The sequence below is a fragment of the Cryptomeria japonica genome, chromosome 7 (genome assembly GCF_030272615.1).
Source record: "Cryptomeria japonica chromosome 7, Sugi_1.0, whole genome shotgun sequence".
Classification (NCBI taxonomy): domain Eukaryota; kingdom Viridiplantae; phylum Streptophyta; class Pinopsida; order Cupressales; family Cupressaceae; genus Cryptomeria; species Cryptomeria japonica.
Window position 1 is genome coordinate 108,003,348 of NC_081411.1, and position 27,645 is coordinate 108,030,992.

A 27,645-nucleotide genomic window follows, 5' to 3' on the forward strand; every position below is an offset into this window, starting at 1 on the left:
ACTTCATCCTTTGGATTTTCCGAAAGAATTTTTTGCGGAGGCCGACCTTGTTGGTTTTACACATTAGGTCTTGTTCTTCAGGTTTTGATCCCTTTCTGGGCCAATCGGATCCCCTTGGCTCGCATAAATCATTGTAATAAAGCATTAGAATGCATCGAAGGAGTTAGACAAAGCATAGAAGATAGATCTTAAGATTTGAGGTCTCAATAGTGACCTATTCTATATTTTGCGCATGTTTTAGCAAGCTTGTGAGCCAATTTCTATAACCCGATTGTTATCGGTTGGTTGTAATCAGTTTTCATTATATAATTCAATCTGTTTTGCATTGCCTCCATCATGTCCTTGTGTTTCCGTTGTGTTTATTCTTGCTGACCAATCTGGACTAATCTCTTTCAGGTCTCTCCTAACCAGTGACTGCTTCACAAAGGCTAATTATGAAGTCCCTCAAGTTGATCTTGTCTTGGCTACATAAAAACCTGACCCTCACAAACCATAAAGTTAGTAGAAAGAACTAAAAAGGAGAAGCATACAAGGCAGAAATTAAAGAAATAGGTGGTGCAAACTCTAACCACATATTATATATTTAATAGATCATTTGCACAACCTCTAAAGTACATTCCATTAGTCTTTTCAAGCCCCTCTTTATGAGACAAGCAAAGAGATTGTAGAAAATATTACTAAATATGAAACGTATCAAGATAACGAAGTCATGGGTTGAACATGTATAATGTTAGATGATTTTGAAGTCATCGACGCCAAAGGAATATATTTATATATAACTATAACGGAGTAAAGAAAATAAATTAATATAGAAGTCCAAACAGCTCAAAATGAAGAAACAACATGGCAATATATAATAAGAGACGCCAAGAGATGACCAAGGACCAATGGAATGTATAGATAAGACATGCCATAGATATTCCTTCCTCACCCATGTATTGAGTGGGTTATACCCACCTAGCAATTTATACAATAAAATTTCATATGCATCTTGCTAATTTTATCCCAACTTGGAAGACCATCTTGGTCTAGGCTTTAAAAAATAAAAATCAAGAAGTGTATTGCGCATATACTGCAAAATGATTGCAAGAATGCAGAATTTTGAATCTAAAAATCTGTTAAGGTCTTATGGGCAAAGATTGAGCCGGTAAAATATTTTATAAATAGCTGATCATAAACGATTTCAAGATCAACTCTTTAAATCAATATGAGATACTTAGTACAGAAACACACCTTTCCTTTATAAAATCTATCAAACAGTTAATATACTACTTGAACATAGTAGAATGCATAGAAATAAAAGATGGTCTGTAATAATAATATCAGAAGAGATGAACAAGAAAAGAGGAAGATAATATAGAAAAAAAGAATTAAACAATGGATAAACAAGTAGGATATTCAATTGAATTTATATCCAAACACTGACACCAAAATCAAACATTGATTGAACAATTCTTCTGAAGGCTATCTAGAGAAATAACTGAGGAGCGGTTTAAAAAAAGGACCAGTTTACATAAACTTTGGTGTGAGACAGGTTAATAGAAGACACTTTAGTAACATCAGGGCCAGAGAATATAGTATAAGAAATACAAAAGATCCTCACACAATATCTTACCTACAAAAACATTGACATCAGCTTATATATTTTTGGAAAAATGTATAATTTTTATTAGAAGAAAAAGAATGTACAATAGATATCAACAACGTAGAAGAAGGCTCTACCAAGCCAAAATGTCTGAGAGAAACAACTCAGATTGAACTGCCCTTATTTTGAGCCCCTTCTTTTAGACAGCAGTTGTAATACTGTTGGTCCATCGGCAATCAGGTGTCTGAAAGTAATTTAAATAAGTTACTTCATTCATTCTCCTATTAGGCATCAAAAAACACTTAAGTTAATTCAAAGAAATACCTTCCTTCTGTCCTTAGCAGTCATCTGATTTTTGGTTACTCTTATATAATACAATGCGATTTTTTTAACAAAAGGTTTTCTAAATCTGTCAAGGTATGACCTATAATATATTCTCAAGAAAGAATAACACAGGTCAAATCTTAATACAAAATATCATGAATCCAGTGTCTCTTTCAAGCATGTAATGTAATAATTATATACCAAAATCAAATCCCTTACACAGCCAGAAGATATTCTCAATTTTATTTCTTACTTTTGCCACTCTTCCTTTTTCCCTTTATTATATATTTGTCATTTGCTTGTTTTATGAGTGACCTGTTGAAAGCTGCTGAATGCACTCAGTGTCAGTCCGAATGTCATCTTCAAATGTATACTTAAACCTGTTGAATCTGTGCCTACTTTCTTGTAACCTAATAGAAGTACAGCCTACAGCATCGTTCTCTAGCCATTCAAGGTCACAATCTTTATGCTTCTCATGCCTGCGGATTAAATAATGACGTCAGTTCTTTGGTTTAGATAACTGTCAAAACAGAGTACGCTTCTAAAAAACAAAGTGACTTCTGCTTTACTACTTTGTTATGCACTTCAAAATCTTTTCCTAATCTGCTACAGATAGAAATTATGTAAAAGATCACTGACTGACCTTGGACAAAGAAGTTCAGATAAATGCGACAGTTCTTTATGGATATCATGCATTTCCTTTAATATATCATTTTCTTCATCAAGCTGAACTTTTCTGTGTTTAACCTTTTGTATTGTGGTCTCTGTCAGGTCCAAGAGCTTGTCACTCTCAGCCTGCATAATTTTGATTTAAATTATCAGCGATTGCTTTAGTGCAGCTCTTGGTCTCTTTGGCAATAATTGGCTGAAAGAAGAAAAAAGAAGTGTAATATTATGTTTTACAATTCATACGCATAACTCTCCATATTTAATACCTTGAGAGGACAAGCTTTTGAAATAAAAGTCTCCGTATAGGTAGAATTTCTGTTTCCTTGGAATGCTCTGCAAACTTCCCAAATGTATTTGTCCTTAAAAGATAGTGTCTTTCCAAGACGACTCCTAGCACAAGAAAGCCACCTCTTCATCCTCTATGGAACAGACAACAGTACAGATTGACCATCTACTTCAAACTTAAAAGACAGTTTGTTAATTTCAAGTAATTTAAACTGGATAGTCTCATCTCTAGAGCTGTCCTCAACTCCAAAAGAATCACCCTTTTTCTGTTCATCATTGTTACTAGAGCGCAATGTAGGTGTGCACAAAGTATTCTCCTTCTCTTGTTCACCTCTAAGACCCTCAGCATTAGCAGAATTTACTTTTTCAGCTTTAAGAGAACTAGAAATACTCTGTATTAGTTATGGAATTATTAGCATTTGATGGCTGCATGATCTTTCTGCAACGTATCAGAAGCTCTTTACTCTTTGCATCTCCATCCCTTTCATTTTGTGCAACCATATCACCTTTATCCTGAAAGATGGTTTGAAATAGAATTTTCTTAGATACAATGTTATCTAGTCCAAGAACAATGAAATTGCCATGGCTACTACTGAACTCGGGACCATTTTCTAAATCAATCATCACCAAAGGATTAACAATATCTCTCATAAATCGACAGAAGTGAATGGAAAATGTCTCTTTGTTTATATTACACTTCTGTAAACTTTGAAGCAGATTTCCTCCAAATTCAGGAGGCAGATTCTTTGTGATATCCCTATCTTGGAAGATCGTTAAAAGACCATGTATAGCATCCTGATAAAAATGTATGCTGTTGACTTCTATCAAGAAAAGCATAATGATCAAACGCGTCACCATCTCTGGAAAATAATTTCTGATGTTCATCTTAAAAGTTTCTATCCATGTAAATGTTGCAGCTTTTTCAGTTATTAGTAACTCACAAATCATATGAAAAATTGGTCCATAAAAGTTTTCAAGTCTTCCGTGGCATCTAGGTACACATTGTGATTGACGCAACCAAGCACATGAGGAGTTCCCTTCTCCAGTCATAAACATTACAAAGAAACATCTAGGCAAAACCAAGCCTCTTGATAGATGTTCACATATGAAAAAGAGAACAGCTTTTCCAGTAGAATGAGAAAAATATGCGGAGAAATGTAGTCAATATGGTTATGCCAGTTCTGAAAGGTACCGTGTAAGGCTTTGTCAAAACTTTCTATCATACACAGCCTTTTATCCAGCAAACAGTCACCTGTATTCAACCAGAGCAGTTCATTATTCCAGCAATTGTTGTCATCAAGACTCTTAATAATTGTTTTACCATACTCTGTCACAAGATGCTTCGGCCAAAAAGGGCGTAATAGTTGCAATCTTCCAATCTGGCCAAGATTTATGCCCCTATAAATTTTTCTTATAATATTTGCAGTTATATCTTCGAGAATCACACTACGTGTTGGACTTTCACGGAGAGAAATGAATTCCTTCAAGTTTTCATATTGTGTCTTCAATGGGAAAAAAATCTCAAAGAATTGCTCGTCCTCGTCAAATCTAACCAACTTTCTTTCTTCCAAAGATTTTAAAGCTTGATAAATCTGCAATATAGGAGTGCCTTTACACATACAATGTTGATTTCTGCAGGAAAGATAAATCTCTTGTAGTTTTTTGACAACTTCGATTCCAACAGAAAACAGTTCCATTAAGAGAAACTTTCTTGCATGCATAAAAAAATTCTGAATGCTAATCCCTGGACAATTTCCTTGTCTCTGCAACAACCCAAGCCTCCTATCATTAAGCCAGAAGGCTTCACTGTTAAACACGGTGCAGGATCTATTTCTGCTCACTCTGGCTCCAAAATATTCATACGCAAATTCAATGTAGACCTTATCTTCTTCTTTTTCCGGTTGCTTTTCTAGTTTTATGAATGAATCCACCGAGGATAACAGTTTATCCTTCCATGCATTCCAAAGGAACATCATTGTTGTTATAGAGACTCTATTCTCCAGCAGCATTTTAGAATTATAATCCATCTTGAGTAGACTTCCCACTTGCTCATGCTGAAATTTTTTGGCATCAGAACAAATGTGCACATCAAGAACTTTTCGAAGAGAGAGCGCTTCAGAGTTAAGATTTCCCATCTTCTGTGCGAGGATCATTTGTTCTGTTATCTCGGAGAGATTGTGAGACTCGTTTAAAAGAATTAATACTTTACAATCAAGGGCGTCAGGTACATGTTGCAGGTTTTGTATAGCTATTCGTTTTACTTCCCCTAAAAGTTTATTCTTTTCAGGAAATTGTCGTAATGGCCATCCTCTATTTTTCATTCCCCACAAAGAATTTAGCTGCACATGAAATAGAATTATTCTAATCGCTTCTTCATATTTTTCTGCTTTTTCTAGCATGTCAGCCTGGAGTAACAAATCCCCTTTTAGCTCTGCCATTTCTGCAGCCCTTACGAAGTCCCCATTTGCCACTTCAATTTGCAGAAGTTCATCAAAGTATTCATTATTCCACAGAAAAGAATTAATTAAGTCCAATGTAGGAAAGGCTTTCACAAATTTCATCATAGTCTTCGTATCTTTTTTGTCACGAAAATGAGTTGCAGAGGTTCTAAGATACTCAACTTCAATTTTTACTCTTTGACAAGTCTCGCATCTTCCGCAGTTTGATTTGCAATTTTCTTTCTTCAATTCTTGAATTATTGCCCCTTCAATTTGCAGAAGTTCATCAAAGTATTCATTATTCCACAGAAAAGATCTAAATAAGTCCAATGTAGGAAAGGCTTTCATCATAGTCTTCGTATCTTTTATGTCATGAAAATGAGTTGCAGAGGCTCTAAGATACTCAACTTCAATTTTTACTCTTTGACAAGTCTCGCATCTTCTGCAGTTTGATTTGCAGTTTTCTTTCTTCAATTCTTGAATTATTGCCACTTCAATTTGCAGAAGTTCATCAAAGTATTCATTATTCCACAGAAAAGATCTAATTAAGTCCAATGCAGGAAAGGCTTTCACAAATTTCATCATAGTCTTCGTATCTTTTCTGTGATGAAAATAAGTTGCAGATATTCTAAGATACTCAACTTCAATTTTTACTCTCTGACAAGTATCACATCTTTCACAGTTCGATTTACAGTTTTCTTTATTCAATTCTTGAATTAATTTCAATCCAATATCAAATAGTTTTCCTTTTGTGCAGGCAATTAAACATTTCTCAAAACACTTAGCTCTGGCATACGCAATTGCCGCATCATTCCAGCTTTTTGCCTCAGCGAAGAAATCTCTTGCATCTTCAAGTCTTTGTTTCATTGTAGTTTTCCAAATATATTCTGCCTGTTTCACCAACCAACATGGCACTAAAATATCAGCAGATATAAAGGTGATATGTATTCTTAATATAATGATGTAAAAAAGAAGGATTTATAAGAAAAAATGGTAATGCATGTATACAGGGAGAGCAAAGACCATTGAATCTGTTTATATATATCTTTTAAATTTGTTACATGCATAAGGTTATTTCAGACTCAAATTGGGGAGAAAAAACAAAGTTATGGTTCTTTCTTGATTTAAGAACAAAATTTTAGAGAGTATATCATTACCACTCGTGGACTTCTGTCCTCTTTTCCAAACAAAATAACAAATAAAAGCATTTCTAAACCTTTTCTTAATTTTTAAGATTGATTTAAAAACTTCATGTATCGGAAGTTAAAAAGTCAAATCCTAAGGAACGAAGACGTGTTGGTAAATTAGTATCAATTTCCTTGTTAGACTCGGGAAGAATTGGCAATATGTTTTAATGCATCACGTTTTATGTCAATCAGAGCTACAGCGACCATATAGTGTTACAGTTTTAATTGTGTAATCCGGAATAAATAAAATAGAGCACAATGCTTGGGGAAGCTCACTTGTAATAATATTTAAACTCCAAAATTTTTAACACAGCGACAATCTTGGATTTTGAGTATGCAATACAAACAAGTTTGAACTAAAAACTTGTTACCTTGTTCTTGAGTAAGGCACAAGGTTTATCTACATTTTTAAACAATATACAAGATTTTTATGTTTTTCTCATTAGACAAATAGCTTAAAAGCTACCAAATGTTCACTCTTTCTAGCTTAAAGAAAAGACTAGAAAGCATGAGCACAAAATAGGTGTTTAAATTGGATTATCAAATCTACCAAATTGAAGACATAGCTACAAACAACCACTTCATTGGAATCTGCATACAAAGCCTGCAATTTTGAATGAAAGCAATTTGTTTTACATATTAACACGTACACAAGGGCAGCTTGAAATATAATCCCAGCAATGAGTAACCATAAAATCATTTCTGATTAATCTAAGTGCACAAATGTAATGTTCCTTTTTCATTGCCTTTCTAACATCTTTGGAAGCTTCAATTTTCTTGGTGAGTGTTATTCTTTTTGAAATAGAGTTCAGATAACGGCGTTGTGTTAGAGGATCAAGAACAGTCCATTGATTCTTTTTGAGGGCAGTTTTGAAATTTTGAGGACATTCCAAACTTCTTGGGAGAAATACTCTATTTTTGGAAAGTGTCTATTATTACAAAGCTGAATTTCTAGTGAGCTTCTGAGTATATTGACAAATTCAAATATTATTTTGTATTTTCTACAATTTTGGGCGATATGTGAAAATTAATTAAAATATTAAATAATTAATATTTAAGTTGTAAAAAGGTGAATAAAAAGACAACTTATATTAATTATTTATAAAGGTGAATTTTAAGTGACTAAAGCATGGAAAAGTAAATAAGAAAATAAAGTACTTATTTGGAGCTTAAAGTTAATTATTAAAAAGTAATTTAAAATTATAATTTTCAAAAAGTTTCGAAATGCTTATAAAAGCGAAATTGGAGAAGAAATTCATTCTGAATGTTTTATGAAACCCTAAGGTAAGATTGGTTTCCATGGTCATTTAGGGTCACAATTTGTGCAAAAAAAGATTTAGGGATGGATTCACACAAAATGCACATTTATGTTGAATGTATGTGGAGTATGAGATTGAGTTGAAGCAATATATCTATCAAGGATCTATCAGTTACGAATAACAAATTTATTAAAAAATTGCCAACAAATATAGATTGGGAAGTGTTGTGTGTGCAAGCAAGTATATTTATCAAAAAATGTGTATCGTGTGCAGTGAAAAGATAAATAAAAATTATATTTTAAATGACTATTGAGTTTTCCCAGCCATTCCTTTCTTGAAATCCCCAAGGGTACCGCTGTACACCTGATATATTCCACACAAGAGGGAATCAAAACATGAAATAGGCATTTAAGCCTTAAGTGTATACAACGTAGCCTTATGAGAGGTCAAAAAGGCTACTGCAGCTTACAAAAAAGGAGTCACACCATCTTCATTGCTGTCATACACATTATATGGGGTGTCGTACCACATTGGAAAAGGTAGTACAAACATTAGGAAATGCAAAATAACTTTTTGATTGGAATTGATGGCTATTCTATAGCCCAGTTCAACATGAATATTGACGATTTATTAATGATTTTATTGTTGTATGTAATCTCTGATAGTATCATTTTGTAACAACATTACTCAGAATTATAAAAAATTTGTATGTAATCTCTGATAATATGATTTCGTAACAACATTACACAGAATTATAAAAAAATATCTGTTGATTACATTATACAATAATTTTCTTGTGTACATGAAGTGTAATCAATAATTGGAAATTGGAAATCCAATACTATGATGATTATTTATAATACCTCTCCAAAATAAGTTGAGAAACAAAATCAGTCCAGCAGAGGGCAAACCATTTGACCAAACGTTCATGCGAGTTCTATGCACAATGCTATGATTCTATGATGAAATTTTGGTAGCAGGAACCTGCATTGTTTGCACTAAGAAATTATTCAAATTTAATTGCATGCAAAATGTTTGATGAAACGCATGCAAGTTAAAAATCAGAATTATTGCAAACTTAGAACAAAATCTCTTGGTGGGGGTATTAGAGTGGTATTAAAGCCAAGAAACTTGCCAGCCTATGTTGTTTAATCTTCTATTGCTGATTTCAGTAGCATAGGTTAGTAATTAGTAGAGTAAAAAGGCTTGCATCTATTGAATGCTGATCTCAACAAACTGCTTGCCAGTTTTCAGTGGATAAAGAAAGATGAAGAAAAATCAAGAACGCATGGTACAACTATTGCAAGAATTTAAAAAATATCAAAATAATCTAATACCATTGCTAAAGAGTGGAAAAGTTGAAACCTTACTTATCATTTGAAAAGACTCTTGAAGAATCATCACTAAAGGAAGAAGATACGCAATGAGAGAAATAAAATGGCCAAGATATGAAAATGTGCTCCTTCATTCCTCTTCGATAACTTCCAATAGAACTTTCAAGAAGTTATATTATAAATTCACCTTAATTAAAATAATATTCTTTTTGGCCAACATAAAGTGACTTTATATTATTTCTACTTTTTTCTTATGAATAAGTGTCAACATTATATTAATTAGGAAATAAAAGTACAAATTTAATAAAAGATAGGTGGATACAAGATCACACCCCGAGATTCATACGAGGTTGGACTTGGAATAAAATATCCAATAAACAAAGCTGCTAAGCATCGAAAGCACTAGCACTAGGGGAGGTGGAGGGTCCTAACAATCCAAAGTGACATTGAGGATATCCAGCCATCACCTATGTCTTTGTCTTTACCTTGAGCATCAATGTGAGTTGGAGAAAAAATCACCAGAGAGAGCCGAGGGAACCACTTGGAAGAATTAACAAGAGACCCAAGAGGAGCACAAGTTGACATCCCAGTAGCCCCATGAAGGCCACCAACTAGTGGCACCCTAAGGGTGAGGAGAGGCAGACCACCTCTAGCTTGGCTGTGACAGCTTTCGTAACCTCCATTATGGCAAAGATGAGCCTAGGACTAATGAGGCTAAGTGTGAGGAGTAGGGTGGCAATCCCCTTTGCAGTGCCTATGAGTAGAACAAATGTGAGAAGAACTTGAAGACAAAGGAACTATGACAACAATACAAGGGGCATTGACTCAGTCAACCTTGCAAGCTTGCACTTGGATCTATAAGAAAACATTAGAACAAAAGATAGCTTTAGAATAAAGTGAAGCATTTTGTTTAACAGTACAATGAGCAAAAATAGTAGAATTTCTATCTTTCTAGATGTTCAAGAGAATTTCCACCTTTAAATCATGCCAAAGCTAGTTATATTTGTGGTAAATGCAAGGTCAATACCTCAAAGAGCCATATGCCAAGAAAAAGGCTCTAGCCTAAAAGGCTGAAAGAAGTCATAAATCCATTTCCAAAGTTGCTAAGCTTTATGACAAAACCAAAATATATGTTTGAACGATTCTAATTGACTATAGAAAGGACAATGAGAGTCCTGGCACCGATATGATGGAGCCTAGACCCTACTAGTAAGAATTGAAAAGAATACACCAAGCAAATTAGACAAGCTTGGGTTCCACAATAGTTGACATGTGTGCTTATTGGACGTGGGCTACGAAATAGACAAATTTTGTAGGGGTTATCCCATGATTTTGAGCAAGCTAAAATTGAGGATAACAAACACCAAACTGAATAATAAAGCATCACTTTATTACTTTAGCGAGAATATTTAAATACTATCAACCACCTTACGAAAACTCGCCAAGACACCGGAAATAGAAAATCAATCATGCTATAACACTGCTAATGTTGAAAGATAATGACTAGTGCCAAAATGAACATTGACAATACATAGTAGTGTTATCCAAAGGTTGATGTAGAAGTTGATTGGTGACTCCTCAACACCCCAAGGAACCTTGCAAGACCAAACTAACTTCCATAGAGAGAAAATGGCAAGAATAGCTTGCTTGATTATAAATGAAAGAACAAACATGAAAATGCACATGAGAGGCTTTTCTTATAAAGGCAAGGTGAGAGGTAGGATTAGACAATATTCTGACATATTTCATAATCCTATACAATAAGACAACTAAAGTATGATAGAGGTAATTGTTGATGTGTTTTTTAGAACACCTCAAACACAGAATAAAATACCAAGTATTCTATTCTATCTTTGTTTCAAATAAGGCAACTTTGTAATGTCCCCTTCTCATTAGTCCTCAGATTTTTATGGGATTGGCCTATCATCCGACCCTCATAGGCCAAGAGGATTGATTAGGGGGTCGAGTTGCAGTGACTTATGGCTTCACATTTCATGTTTATTAGGTCTAATGGTGAAATAAGGAGATTGCATGTATTATGAGGCGTGTGCACTTTGATTTTATATATAAAAATATTTTTATAGAGTACAATTAAATTAATGTGTAATAAATAATAATAAAGTGTACCTACCCATATGAAGAGATCTTCTAGAAGAAATGATATGATTGGATAAGAAAGAAATAAATAGAGGAAGGTAACTCATTGTTCATCATCAGTTGTTGAGTATCTTTTCTTGTGTGTTGACTTGTGGAGCCGGAAGGTTGTCTGCAGATAATCATTTGGGAATGGAAACTCCTGATGGTTGGCATAACTGAGGAAGTGAAAGATCTTCCGAGGGGTTGCGTTGAGAGGGAGACATCTCAGTCTTCCTAATTGTGTATATCGAGGTATTGCTGTTCGCCATGTTGGATGCATTGATGATTTTCAGATTGACCATTTAGACATTCATTGCATATCAAATTACTCAAGGAGGGATAGCTGAACCTTTTGGGGAGATTATTGGAGGAGTATTACATGCTGACTGTTCATCTTCAAAGTCTGAAGTGAAGACCGATCTGCCTAATCCTAACCCCGATTTTGTTCATCTTACATCATTGAGGTATCGAAGTCTTATATGGAGGTTGGCGATTTTATTGGAAGGCCAAGGCGATTCTTTTTATGTTAAATTGAAGGAGGTTTGGTGAAGAATCGGCCTCTTATGAGTTAAAATCAGAATCGAACCAAGTCTGTCATTGACCATTGAATTTGCTCCTAGCTTGTTGGTTTGCCTTCCAAACTCTACATTGAAAGTGGCAATTAATTCCAGCATTAAAGGCTATCTTTCGGTGGAGGTTTGAAGTGCTTTCGGCTGCCATCCATTGAGATCTCAGACGTCACATTGCAGCAGCAGGGGCGATATTGGAAGAGGTCCAATTTGGCATAATGGAGAGTCTTTGACATGAGATATTGCTTGCTTCTTCAAGGCGTCGTTGCCAGGTTCATTTACAAATAGCTTTCATTGTAATTTTCAGTGTGAATGCATGAGTATAGTTGCAGTCCTTGTGTCCTCAGAAGTCTAAAAATTGTTCATTAATGACAGTCCATGTAACTATTCTTTAGCTGCCTATATCATGTTCTTTAGGCTGTCAATGTAATGTTTGTTGTCCATCATATGAAATAAAGGAGTTTGGGTTTGCATCTCATTATACTATCTTTCTGAGGATGTGTGTCAAGTGTTTGACAATATGTCTGTTTTCTGTTAGCTCTTGATTTGGAGTTTAGTTTGACTTATTATCACATGAGACAGTTGTATATGCATCTTTTGTTCATTATCAGTCGAAAGGATCAATTAGGAGTTGTTTATTCTTGAGATATTTATGTGTGTTGGTCAACATTGCAATCTGAAAACATTATCAGCATAACATGTAAACTTCAAAACTGCATAACACACAACTTGGACATCGAATATCCCTTGAATTCAATCTCCAATAGGACTGAGGATATTTCAGTGGTATCAGAGCTAAGATTCTGCCATCCTGTGATTGATGAGTGAAAGAGAAATAAGGTACTACAACAGAGAACAGCGGAGGCAGCAATACAAGACTCCACAGGTACTTGAAGTTGACACCTTTTTTGAGGCAATAAGGGAGAAGGAAAAAGACAAGGTTGCTCCTAACATGGCAGAGGACGATAAAGATGTAAGGAGGGAATGAAAGTTTGACACCCTGATTGACATGATGTCACAGTGGAAGTGGTAGCCACAATGAAGTGGGTGGAAGAGACAGGTCGACATAGGTCTACCAACAACGTGATGCATATGCTAGAGGGTCAGTCACAAGACCACTCTTTCCCACCTTCACTCCACATGAAGAACAACCACAAGGTGCTGCCCTCGTACCTTATGCAGATGAAGCCCGACAAGCATATTTGGAGTACACTACCTTGCCTCCCGACTTGAGAGAAATGTGGTCTTTCGATCAATTCATGAACCAAAGGAATAGGAGGAACGGAGGAAGGAATGATTACCACACTCCGCGAACTGACTACCAGCACACTCTTGGGAAGATTACCATGCCATATTTTGATGTTAGTGACCAAAGTACAGCAAGAGCTTGGGTGCAGAAGTTAGATAATTATTTGTCACTTAGACCGATGCCTGAAGAGGATGCTATCAGGTTTGCCAGATTGCATTTGGAAGGTGTTGCTCATGAATGGTGGTATCATGGATTGCTCACGCTAGGTCACAATCACATCACCACTTATGTGGAGTTCACTGACATGTTGATAGAGAGATTCGATCGCAAGGATCCTAAGATGTACTTCCGGGAATTGGCTCAGCGGAAACAGGTTGGTAGTTTGGAGACGTACATTGGAGAATTTCAAAGGCTTGTGGAGATGGTGCCTAGCATTTCAGAAAGGAGGCTGGTCATACTTTTCATGGAGGGATTATTGGAGCCCTTGAGAGGTTGGGTTAAGGCATTCGACCCACCTACATTGTTGGAAGCCATGAAGAAAGCACGTAGTATGGAGCTTGTTGCACTTCGAAGTAAGTTTCCATCTAAATTTTCTTCCAACAAGGATAGTAAATTGCCTCATAAGAAAAATGAGAAACCAAACTTCAAGAACAAGTTTCCCATGGGCAGAAATCAAGAAAGTTTAAATGATTTAAGAAGAAAGAAACTTTGTTTTTGGTGTAAAGCACCCTATACACCTGATCATGAGTGTCCCATGAGACCCAAGGCCAAAGCAAAACATATGGAATGGGTTTATGAGCATGAGGACAATTCTGATTTTTCAGACCAGCAAACTGATCATGAGGATGTAGAATCTGAAGAAGCCTAAGAAATATCAGAAACAAAGTCAAAGGGGAAGAGGACTACCATGTGCATCACTTCCTTGCATCGGGAAGGTTCTTTCCGAATGAGGGGTGTCATAGCAAGGCAGCAAGTCATCACACTCTTTGATACAGGAGCAACACTCAACTTCATTGATGAGAAGTTGGTAGCTAGACATGGCATCCAGACCCAGGAATTTGAGGGGGTTCAAGTGAGAGTTTCTGATGGTTTTGCTCTCACTTGTAATAAAATGATCACCGATCTCCCTATGCGTTTGAGTAACTATGAATTCAAAGCTGATTTTTATGTAGTCAATATGGGAGATATGGATGTGGTTCTTGGAATGACTTGGATCCATGCTATTGAGGAGCTCACACTCAATGTCAAGCATATGGAGCTTCGATTTGATGCAAATGGGAGGAAGCATGTGCTCAAGGCCATTACAGACTCAAGCTTGCGAATGATCTCTTTCAGGAGGATGGAGAGATTAATTCGCCATGATCAACATTAGTGGGCAGCAGAGTGTAGAATAATGCCTATGCAGACAAAGCAGCAAAAGGTTGAATATCCACCTGATATTCAAGGCTTGTTGACTAAACATCCCAAGGTGTTTAGTACTATTCCACTAGGTCGGCCTCCTGATAGGGGCATCAGCATATCATCGAGCTAGAGGAGGGTGTCAAACCCGTGATGATCACACCATATAGGCATCCGAAAAAGATGAAAGATGAAATAGAGAAGACCATCAAGGAGTTGCTGGACAAGGGCCATATTCGTCCAAGTAAGTCTCCTTTTGCTTCATCAGTGGTGTTGATTAAAAAGAAGGATGAAACTCTACAGATGTGTATAGACTACAAGGCTTTGAATAAGAGAACCATCAAAAAGCAATACCCTATTCCATGCATTGATGAGCTTATTGATGAGTTGCACGAAGCTTGCTACTTCTCGAAGATTGACTTGAGATCAGGATACCATCAGATTGGAGCAAGGGACAAGGACATAGAAAAAACAACTTTCTGATGCCATTGTGGACACTTTGAGTTCTTGGTCATGCCCTTTGGGTTGACCAATGCCCTAGCTACTTTCCAATCCACAATGAACAGGGTTTTTCAGCGCCATTTGAGGAAGTTTGTCCTTGTGTTCTTTGATGACATTTTGGTTTACAGCAGGACATGGCAAGAGCACTTAGCACATTTGGATGAGGTATTGAGTATTTTGGAGGAGTCCTTATATGCTAAGGAGTCCAAGTGTGCTTTGGGATTGACAAAATTATTATATCTTGGACACATCATTAGTGCTGAGGGAGTGCGAATGGATCTAGATAAGGTTCGAGCCATTATAGAATGGCCTACTCCTGAGAACCTTACGTAGCTTAGATGATTCATGAGATTGTGTGGTTTCCACAGATGCTTCGTCAAGGGCTTTTCACAGCAGGCAACACCATTGACAAACTTGACGAAGAAGGGGGCTTTAATTTGGACTGATCAGGCACAACAGTGTTTTGAAAAGTTCAAACAGTTGATGACCACATGTCCAGTGTTGGCTGTTCCAGATTTATCTAGACCTTTTGAGCTTCAGTGTGATGCATCAGGAGAGGGTATTGGTGCAGTTCTCATGCAGGACAAGCACCCCATTGCCTTTGAGAGCTGGAAATTGAGAGGACCTAAGCGGACTTATAGCATATACGACAAGGAGATGTTGGCCATTATGCATGCATTGGCCAAGTTCAGGCAATACTTGGTAGGCTCCAAATTCAGCATCAAAACGGACTATAACAGTTTGAAGCACATCCTTCGGCAACGTGATTTGAATGACCGTCAGCAAAAGTGGGTTAGCAAGTTGCATGCATATGACTTTGACATCACTTATGTCAAAGGAAAGAATAATGTTGTCGCTGATGCATTGTCACACAGGCCACATTTGAATGCCATGATTGAGATCACTAAGGATTGGAGGCATTTGATTTCGACAGAATATGCTAAGGACTCATGGGCCTCTAGCATTATGGATGGTACAATGCACGATGATAGATACTCCATTGTGAAAGATCTTATCATTTACAAAGGGCGAATTTTTCTTGTACCAAGATCAGAAATGAAGGGCAGGAATTTGAGAGCCTTGCCTGATTCTCCCATGGCCGGACATCCAAGTTACTATAAGACATATAGACAGGTCAGGGAATGGTTCACTTGGAAAGGACTCAAGTCCGATGTTCTTCAGTATGTGAGGGGGTGTCCTATTTGTCAGCAGAACAAGAAAGAACATAATTATCCAGCGGGTCTTCTTCAACCATTCCCCATTCTTGATAGGAAGTGGGAATGCCTATCGATGGATTTCATTACAGGATTGCCTAGAGTCCACAACAGTAAAATGTGACTTTTAAAACAAATATGTCGAATTTGTAAACGTCCCTTTGTTTTAAATACAGTTTGGCCATTTCAAATGTTTTTAGCGACTTTGTATTATGCGATGGTTATTTCGGCATTTTTGGCTTATGAGAATTTTCGGCCTATGAGCTTAAAATTCGAACTCAAGCTCCACTTCGGCTCAATTGGGGCTTTTGCGAATTGAAGGTTCCACTTTTCAGCTCAGTAGGTGACTTTGTGTGAATGGTCTTTCACCATTTTGGCTACATGAGGGACTTTGTTGTTTTTCTCATTTTCGGCCTATGAAGGCGAAATGTGCGACTTAGAGGTTTTGGCCTAAATGAACATTAATGCACGATTTTTACTTATATGATTTTCGGCTAAATGACCCTCTCTTGTGATTTTAGGCTTGGCTCTAGTTTTCGGGGTTTGTTTTGAGTTTGCAAGGCATTTGCAGAGGCATCCACTCCAATTTTTACTTTGCTCTATGACTTCGGGCTTCCTAATGAAATCGTGCGATTTGTATTTTAGAAACTTTTCGGCCCTGAAAGATCCCTTTTCGTGATTTAGAACCTTGCTTTTCGGCTAAATGAGCCTTTGCGTGAATTTAGTTTTCTACTTCATTTTCGGCCTATTGGGATGAGATTCACGATTCCTGGCATTTACGCGATTTTGGCTTTCTGATTAATTTGCAATTTGAGGAGGAAATGTACGAGTTTTGAACTTTTTGTTCCTACGCCCTTTGCAAATTTCGAGTGATTAGGCTGAAATGTGAGATTTTGGGCCCTCTTTGGTCGCCTTAGATGAAATTCGGCCTATTCATGAAATTTGTGAACTTAGAAACCCAGCTACTTTATCTTGAATGTGCGATTTGGTGTCTTTAGCCAATTTCGGCTCATTGGCTTCCTTTGCGCGAACTTTAGTCTTTTTGTTAGAAACTTCGACCTAGTAAAGGGGTTTGCAAACTTAGATGCTTCTATTTTTTCTAGCAATATCCAATAAAGGGCCGAGTTTTGGTTTCAATCCCACCTCTTTGGGCCGAAAATCACGATTTTTGAGGAGAATGACCAAACTTTCAATTAAATCCGCAACTTCATTTTTGCCTTGCAAATACATTCCGGCCCTTGGAGGTGTTTTGGGTGATTTCTTTTAGTGATGACTAGGGCTTTGGGTATTTTGCCAAAGAAGTGCGATTTTCGCCCAGTGACCTCGTTTTGCACTGTAAAATAAATCGCACGTTTTGGAAAACTGCAACTTTGAAGCTTCCATTTTCGGCCTATATAGTCACTTTGTGCGATTTTGGCTCTTGCTTTTCATTTTCGGCCAAAATAATGATTTCATGTGACACTAGCCTTGAAGGTGCTTTGGCAAATTCGGCAATTCGTGGGAAGATGCGCAATTTTCAGGGTTTAAGTGATTCAAACACAAATCTTTGATTACCACCTTAATGCAAGACATGGGAATGCTTACCAAAATACGCGATTTCTTTGCCTTTGTCTTTCGACATTTGTAGGGCACTTGGGGTTTCACGACTTTATGAAGGCAGAATTGAGATTGATTATGGCTTCGAACTGCAGGGTCCTCATTCTCTCCTACCACGCGAGCAGACATGACTCAAAATGGGGGTCCCCTGTCAGCGACGGGGTGGGGTGTGCAATAGGCACAACACATGTAATAACAATTCATTATTATTAAATGAGCTTTTTGGAGGGAAATCGACTTCTACATGAAGTTATATATTTCCAGCATTGGGATTCGAGCCATTATGATTTAGCATTTGTCTTTGATGAAATTGTTGGGCCAAGGAAGCCAAGGGTTTCTGCAGGTTTTGATCATTGGGAACGATACCTCCCTCTGATTCGCATAACTGAGGGGGTGAGAGATCCTCCGAGGGGTTGCTTTTGGAGTGAAGGGCACCTTAGTCTTTCACAATGCAGCTCATCAAGTTGCAGCATTAGCTATGGTGAAAAAACTGTAGACACATTCAGATTCGCAGAGTTTTGAAGATTATTTCATTTCAGCATTGTGGAGAAGACAAACGATTTTTGTAGGAACATTTGGGAGAAATTTTGTAGTGTTTTGCATGTGTATATCAGAACTGAGACAAAATCGAACCAGACCCTCATCTTCCACGATTTTGCTCTTATTTTAATGTCGGTGCATCACATCAAGGTTAGCAGGTCAGCACTAGCATCAAGAAGGGCAGGCATTTTGAAGGTGTAAATAGTGGAGTTTTGCATTACAAATTGATAATTCTCAGTCCACCATAGCAGCAGCAGGGGCGATTTGGCAAGAGGGTTAAATTTGATCATTGGAGGCTCAAAGTTTAATGATATTGCTAGCTTCTCAACCAGGCAATTTTACCAGGTTCTATCTTGGGCATCATTCTCATTGTAATTACATATTGTATGCTATTCAACATGGCTGTCTTGTGTTCTCAGAAATTCTGAGTATTCATTAATAAGTTGCTAAGTATTTGAACCATGTGTGAGCTATGTAATGACCCTATTGTCTCATGAAATTGAGGAGTAATTGGAAGGCATCTCTTGATCATTGTTACTAAGGTTTCATGCTAACTATTTGTCAAAATTACGGTCTGCTGTAACTTATGTTCTTGCATATCTATTCATACTATTGCAACAAAAATACAACATTCAATTGCATTATCATCTTAGATGGTTGTCCTATTGGTAGAAAATTGTTTGCAAGTCATTCACTGATCCTAGACAAGTCTGAAAACTCTGAGACAGCCCTTCAGCATAACACAAAAGCAGGTTGCCAGCCAATTGTTTGACGATATTCCTTGCAAATTGAGTCTTATATAAGCAAGGGATATTACATTCCTACCTTTACATACCTACAGATTCAAGGATTTAGATCCAAACCATACAAACTCCCTAGGTATCTGATAGACAAGATGATCATACTTGAGGTAGTGAGACAACTTTTGGAATTTGATTTCATCCAAAAGGAGAAGCACAGAACAGGGATAACTCTCCTAATTGCACTTTAAAAGACTTTGGAGGTATGCCACACCGCAGCTACAACAAGTTCAGTCATTGAAGAACTTGAGTTCTATTGCCTTCGAACTTATAAGAGTAGGTATCAATTTGATCTATTTAGAAATATTGTGAAGATCAAGGGAGAGGTTTATACATAAGATTGACATTGAGGATTACTGGGCTAATCTCATGGATGAGCACGCAGTAAGGAAGAGAATGTGGTCCCGGATGTCAATTGATTTCATGAGGAAGTGTGAACTCTTCTCCATTCCAGATCAAGTGCTTGATGACATTGATCACACTCATCCACAGTATGTGAATGAAAAGGACAGACCTATCTATTTCCTAGTTGGACACAATCAGAGGTGGTTGATTTGAATGTGCTTATGAGAGAAGTGAATGATTACTCCAGGGAATGGGTGGACGAGTACGTCAATAAGTTAAGAGAAATGAATGTCACCTTTACCTATGAAAAGATGAGACACAAGGAGCTTTCCCTCGATGATGATGAAAGGACAACCAGTGATGTAAGGATACCTGAAGATCAGGAGAGTCATGCTCCCAAAAGAAGGAAGGGAATGCATGGAGAATCGCAAGCAAAAGGCAAGGAGACCATTAGCCAACAATCAAGGCAAAAAAAACATAAGTCTAACACTCCTTTATCTACCCCGAGTTCCTCATAAGTGAAAGAGAATAATATGACAGAGAAGGATAGAGAGTTAGAACAGATTTCCCATACGGAAATCCTACCAAATAATAATCAGGAATTGCATTCTACAGCCTAGTCGGCACCACCGAATGAAGATGAAGAGCAGCCAGGATCTCCCACTATCCAGTTGGAGATTAATTTGGGCAATAATGTGGTCAATTTAACCAAGGACAACGAGACGGATGATGATGTCATTTCAGCTTTGAGAGGGCTTGATCATGACATGAACCTTGAGGATGGGATGAAAATGTCCACCATTCCTGATTGGTCATTGCAGAGCATGGAAAAGAAGAAGATGATAGAGGCATAGCCTATAGAAGACATTGATAATTTCTTAGCCAGAGTTGATACCGGAAAGGAACAAAAGAAGGCTAAGATACATTCTAAGGTTGCTAGAGATGAAACAGGTGTGCGTATTGCACAAGTGGCAGTCCTAACGAGAGATATAACCAGAGATGCGGTTGCTCCTATGGATTATCAAATCACTATTGACCTTGGACCTACTACAAAGAGGCAAGAGTTCCAAGAACTTGATGATACAATCCAGGCAATAAGGGCACCATTGGATAGGACTATTGAGAAAAAAGAATATGCTTAAAAATGAGAATAGGAAACTCAAGGAATACATTGAGGGTATGAGTTCCCATAAGGCGTGAGGATCCTACTTTTGTCTCTCCTATTGCAGTTGATTGTGGATTTCCCCTTGATTATGAGACAGCAAGGAATACACATTTGGATGTTTGAAAGTGGATTGAGGATGTCTTAAAACAAACAAATGATTTCCTAACTCAATTTGTCCAAGCATTTGACATATCGTCAATGCTCATATTCAGAATACAATATTTGGAAGGAGTTTGGGATAATTTCCAGCCAGTGCAAGAGAAGACAATTCCTTATCTCAGGGTGTTGAAGAAAATCCCGATGCCCACATTGATCCAGGAGGGAGTTCTGCATGCAAGTGATGTATATGATTTTCAGGGACGGTATTGTTCCTTAGCTATGAGGAAGTCCACCTATGATCTGTTGGCAACAAGGCAAAAAACTGAGAAGGGGTGGGGGGGTGAATCAGTTTTCTCAAAAAATCATCTTAACTCAAACACAATTTCAGATCTGATAATTTATAGTGAAAGCATAAATCAACACGACATCAATACCACACATAACATTAAAAATTTTGACGTGGAAAACCCAATCAAGCGAAAAACCATGGTGGGAACCTACCCACAATATGATGATATGCTGTTAGAAGTATTTGAAATATTACAATGCGGAATGTACATACATTCAGGCACACTGCCTAGAGCTCACTGCTCAAACCACATAAGAAGAAGGGCTACAACCCTTGGGCAGGCTCACTGCCTTACAAACAAATTCGGATTACATTTGGATGATCATGAACTGATAGAATAGCATCTTCGCATGCCTGATTACAGTTTCGGTTAGGCATGTAACACATCTTCTGTTCTTTCACACTTCTTCGCATTACTATCGAATGATCAATACATTATTTGCCCACTTGATACCTCACACAATGATTATTACATTCATTTATACATGACATCTCTTTCAAGGTCGGCTCAACACATCACAAATTACAAAGATATAACCATACACGATACAAAATAGCATGCGGACCAAAACAATGTCGCCTAAGACATAGTATGGACTTAAACAACCACCTTGAACACGAAACACCTCCAAAAATTATGCCTCAAACATCCACAATACGCTACAATCATCATGTCGGCCAAGAACATGAACACCAATATACTGAGTAAAATCATCAAGAACGCTCTCACGGATCAATGAGGACCACCAACATGCATAGAACACGATCTAGAAACATTCACAAGCAATGTGAATCACACCGCAACAACCGCATCAACTTGAATTACTAGAATCATCATCATCTCTCTACCGGAGCTCAAGAACGTCAACAGAATTGACTGTCAACTTGAAAGATTCACTTGGGGACCTCCAAGTCATGAACCACTCAAATTGAAGACATGCATCAACGTCCCAAACAGATCCCACACATCCGCAAATAAAGATATTACAATTCCGGATCTCTGCAGATCAAAATACCGAACACTGATCAACACCGAACAACTGAAAAACCAACTGCAATACCGAATCTCATAACCCGATCAAATCTTCATGTAAACCACTGAAATTTCAACTGAATCAACTAGGGATACTTATCTCAAAACCCTTTAATACACAACAACTCATCTGTAACATACTGATGAAACCAACACACTTAATCAGACTGCAACACTGAAATCAACACACCACTCAGTTAATCCAAACACATATTTGCACATTATCCCAACAATCTCACCAAACATCCAACATGATCATGCGAGACAGGATTGTGTAGACATGGAAGGATCAATCCAAGTGATTCAATCTAAGATCCTTACATATTGAGGAGTTGTTGGGGATGGATGTCCATGCTTTCGAAAGTTTACGCTTAGAAGAATTGAAAGAAAAGGTGAAGTTCATATACTTAAATTAGTTAGAACCTTTGAAGAGGAGTCAGATAGATGATTTGGTTTCTCTCGTGGTTCACATCCACTGTTTGCAGAAACTTATGCCAGATTGGGAGAATACGCTTGATTCTTTCTCAAATGCGTTGGATATGATAGATGCACGACAAGAGGCTTTACCCAGCATTACCATTGAGGAGCTCAACTCAGTCTTGGTCAGATTATTTGAATATGCTGCTAGAGAAAGGGATGCAGGCCGAAATCTTTTAGAAGATTCCTTACTTGATGACTAGGCGTCACCCCATTGGATCACCTTTTGGTGATTCCTTTTTTGATATAAACCCTAATTAGGGCAAATTTAGGGCAGTGTTGACATGATCTTGGCAGTTGATTCTAAACGAATCTTGGCCCTTCATTCTATTTGAGACTATATATGCCCCATTGCCTCTCATTTGTAAGAGATATTTTTGAGAATTGTCATCTATATGCTGCAGATTTGAATATAAATCATTTAAGTGTGGTGGTTATGCTTAGATTTGTATGCATTTGAGGTTCTCATTGCCTCCAAAATTTAGAATAGAATTTAGATTAGAATTTATTTAATGTTTCTTATAGATTGAATGAAAGAGTTATTGAATGCATTTATGTGGAATCCATTTAATCCATACCACTAGCTTCTTGTTGATTGTAAGTATGCCTTATGTGGTCAACTGGAATATGAATTGTAATTAACTTCAATTAGTGCACATCCATTGGTATGCATTGCCCTTATGGTATTGGTGTTGATGGTGATAATTTGAATATCTATAAAATTTACCTTAGATGATTGCACTAAGCTTGTGTCAATTTGTTCATGGACGGTGAGACCTTGCCAAGGAGAATTCCATTGAATCGTTCATTGCCTCTTGCATTCTAGATTAGAACTGAACTCCTAAACCCTTATCCTTTTGCATTTTATTTAAAAATCCCTTGTTAGATTAGATCAAGAGCTATATTGCAAAATCCTAAGTCATTGGCAAAACCTATTCCAATCCATGATAAGATTGATAAATCCAAACAATTGTGTAAATCCCCAAGTGAAAACAGCAATTCACATCAACCATTGAACTTATCCACGAGTAAAGATCTAACATTTTGTAACCTTGGAGTTGTCTCATTTGCTCGCAAAGCATAGCATTTCAGAGACTTTGTTAAAGAGAGGATAAGATACCTTGGTACTTTATTCTATGTTCGTATGTGCATAAAACACACATCAATGCAACCCCTCATTCAGTTAAAGGCACCATCCCCTCATTCAAGTTGGAGTTACAACTTCCTTTTGAATATGAAATAATTCTCCTTTAAGTCTGTTATAAATCTGGTAACCAATCTGCTATAAAGAGATTATAATCTCTTCCTTCAAAGTCTGAGCATTATTTCCTTCTCAGTCTGTTACAAATCTGATCACAAAAACTGCTCAAAAGAATCTCAATTTCTTCTTAATAGTCTGCTTTATTCTCTTGGTCCCTTTTCCATATAACACACACTAATCTGTTTTCAATCTCTCTCTATATATATCTTCATGCTTATTTGAAAAGACATAACCTTTAGATGAGACATATTTTATACTACACAAATTGCACCTCTTCATAGACATTAACAAGTTCTCTTTACACTAATGCTGATCACTGCCTATTACAAATTGGTTCTTTTTATTAATGTTTTATTTAAGATGAATCGCTGCCTACTGCCACCTCTAACGTTTGCTTTGTCATCAAGCACTTCAATAAGTTAACAATCCTTCCTTAATCGCTGACTTGTCAGTAATCATTTTGTTTGTATTAACAAACGTATTAATTATTGTTTCTTATAAACCACACCACCTTGCATATTACAATCGCATAACAAATCATTTATTTAAAATTAATCATTGCTTTTAAACTCTTTTGAATTGCTGTCAAGGGCAGTGCTGCCTTATGTCAGTATTAATGTCTTCTAAACACTTTTTCAACTTCAAAAACTTCTTTAGAGATAATCCTTGTTTATCCACATAACACATATTATTAACTTGGCTGTTGATCTCTCATTAATCTCTACCATAAGAGGATCTCAGTTTATTGTTGTCCATAATCAAGACATCAATGACAATATCTCAACATAGCCAATGTGCCCAAGGAATGATTTCACGCCTGTTAGGAAATGTTGCTCTATGACCATATTGATTGCATGAAAAACAATAGCCATGAAAGGAATAGTTGGACCTAGTTGTGTGTGTCATCCTTTTAGGGAAGGTCCATTTGAGGTTGTCCTTGATAGTTCTTTGAAACTGTGAGACTTTATCCTCCTCTTTGTTCACCTCGTTTTTGGTTGCTTCCCTTTTATCTTTGTTCGCCTTCTTCTCATTTACCTCTTTGTTGGAACTTTTGAGGGCTGCAGCATAATTCTTACTTTCCAATTTCTTTGTAGTTTGTGAAATTTTGCCATCAAAACAAAGACCACTTTTGATGAATCGCGATCTTTGTAAGTGTTATCACACAGATTGCACCCTGGCTAAATGGAACATTTAGCCATCCGGCGAAACATGCAATTCCGCCATGCTTATGTTGCGCTACGCTGCTCTTCATATGTGCCTCATCAGAAGATCTTCCAATGCAACCTAAGGCATCTTTCCCAAACAAAATGCCTCCAAGTGCCACAGACAAACTGGACCTTTCTCATTTTGATCACACCTTCCTGTTCATTATGGTGAATGGTACCAACTTGGACTTCTTGCAACTCAACCATGCAAGTTTTTCCACTATAGGTCTCTAGGCAATAGATATCAAATCTTCATACCGAACAAGTACTGAACTACATTTCTTCCTGCTGTTCTGAAAATTCCAGCAGGTTCACAAATATTCTTTGGAAAGTTTTCAAAATCTGAAATGTAGAAGTCTCAATGATTCAATATGTCCCATGAAGAGCCCACATCTTCAACTACACCTATATTCTCTACATCAGTTGATCTCTTAGGAGGATTACCAAACATAAGGCTTGGCACAACCTAATGATATGACTCCATTACACCAACAGAAAGAGAACCAACTCTAACTCAATTTTTGAATCTGACTCACAGGGTGGTGGCAGATCATATAAAGAACTTATAGGTAATAAAAACTGTTCTTGTGAAGACTGCTGGTGATGCAAAAGATGTGACCAACTGCTTATAAAGGAATTAAAATAAATTTAATTATGTTTGAGCCAACCACCTTTTGTGTTGGCATACATGCAAGAAAGGTTTAAAATCATGCTGGCCAACTCCCTCTAGAAAAAAATTAGTTTATTAACTAGTGCTGGCCGACCTTGAAGATGAATTCATGGATAACTGCATCTTAAGATCCAACTTGACCATGTAACAAAAGGAAAAATATGCACAATTTATATAATTGAGATAATGTCTCTAAATAAGAGAAGAATATCACTAACCACCAACAAAAATCTAAATTAGAAAATAAAATCATTAGCCAAAATTACCAGCTGGTTCAAGCAAGATAAAATAAATACCTCTGTAATCTTATCAGTAGGTTTATCGGTTACGCAGGAAATAAACATTACCTTTGCATAGTTTAAAGAGCATATGCAAGACAACAGCAGCCTCAACAATATTCCGCTTTCTCTTCTTGAATTCATCATCCTCTTCTTTTCCATCTTCTATATTGAAAAAAGCATATGTTCCGTACATTTCAGACTTAACATATGCAATGCCATCTGCTTCCTTTTCAACATTGCGACCATGTATAGAACATTTTACCTGAAAAGCAGCAAATGATTTCAACCACTATTTAAATTCTTTTCTTATTCAATCCAACCTAGAATTACTGGAACCAAAACCCAATGTACATTTTACCTGAAAAGCAGCAAATGATTTCAACCGCTATTTAAATGCTTTTCTTATTCAATCCAACCTAGAATTACTGGAACCAAAATTACCATTTGCATGTATATGGAAGCACAAGAATAAAAATACCATCATTCAATCAATCTCGTTATAAAATTTCTCAGCCACATAAACACATAAGTTCCAGTCCTACTATTAGGTTGTCATCAAACAAAGTGAAATTTAAAAGAAACTGTAGAAATACTGTCAGCGCAAAGAACAAATGGTAAGGATTACAAAGATGTTAGAAACTATAACATAGATTAAAGAAAAACAAAAAAATTTGTTTGATGAATTTTGTTAAGTCAAGGTGGATATTTAGTTTCTTTGAAAATCATATGACTAAATTACAGTAGATCACAAATAAGTATTGTAATTCTTAAATTCTTTAAAGGGAACAATAAAATTCTTAGCAATATTAAGAATATTTAATTTTAGTTCTTTTTTAATAATCAGATTACAGTGGTTAGACCTACCCTACCTTACCTGTTGTTTGTATAACTCAAATTTGGGGATTCACAGCACTGCAGTTACACTTTCAATCATTGTTTTCTACTCCCTTATTCCGTATCAGGGCCATCTCTAATCCATGGCTGTACAGTGATAGATGATAAGCTACATGAAGAATAGATGGAGATAAAGAAAGCAGATAAATAACCAAAATAACTAAGGCCTGTAGTGATGCCCATATGGAGCTGCAATAATTCATCACATTGGTTGTAAGTCATCCCATGACACAACACACTTCGTATAAGTTCCATAGTTACAGAAATCAGGAAAAAATCACTTTTGGTTGCAATTAATTGCCACTCAGCCAAGGCAACATTTTTTGTTGAAAAAAATCACAAGTTTTTCGTATTAATCAGTCAATACAATTAATCTGGGGTAATTTGCATCTGCTTTTCTTACTAACCTTTTAACTTGAATTTTTCCTTAACCCTAACTCTAACTGTTGTCATTTTATGACACCCTTGGTCCATCAGTGAGAACCAATTAGAGATATGTTCCATGGACCCGCGCTGCCCCAGTTGATCAAGGAGAAAAGCAATGGAATTATGAAGTGTGAAATGTTGTCTTGTCAAAAGGAAGTTTCTAAGTCTTCTCTTCCTCAACCCCGGAACCCCTAGGTTCCCATGTTCCTAAGTCCTCAACCCCCAGGTTACCAAGTTCCTAAGTCTTCAACCCCGGAACTCTGGAACCCCCAAGTTCCCAAGTTCCTAGTTCTTCTAGCTCGAAACTCTGGAACCCCCAAATTTCCAAGTTCCTAAGTCCTCAACCCCGGAACTCT

At 36.9% G+C, this 27,645-nt stretch overlaps 1 protein-coding gene across 1 annotated transcript in view; it reads right to left on the reverse strand.

Annotated features, from left to right (window-relative positions):
- Positions 1–1,695: 1,695 nt before the first annotated feature.
- LOC131055001 (uncharacterized) overlaps positions 1,696–27,645 on the reverse strand; it is a 51,448-nt gene continuing 25,498 nt past the window's right edge. The window contains exons 2-5 of the mRNA XM_057989603.2: positions 26,036–26,231; positions 2,845–6,192; positions 2,553–2,704; positions 1,696–2,388 (exon numbers count right to left, since the gene is read on the reverse strand). Of these exons, the coding sequence (XP_057845586.2) occupies positions 3,919–6,192; positions 26,036–26,128 (2,367 nt within the window). The 5' untranslated portion in view covers positions 26,129–26,231 and the 3' untranslated portion in view covers positions 1,696–2,388; positions 2,553–2,704; positions 2,845–3,918. The remainder of the gene's footprint in view (positions 2,389–2,552; positions 2,705–2,844; positions 6,193–26,035; positions 26,232–27,645) is intronic.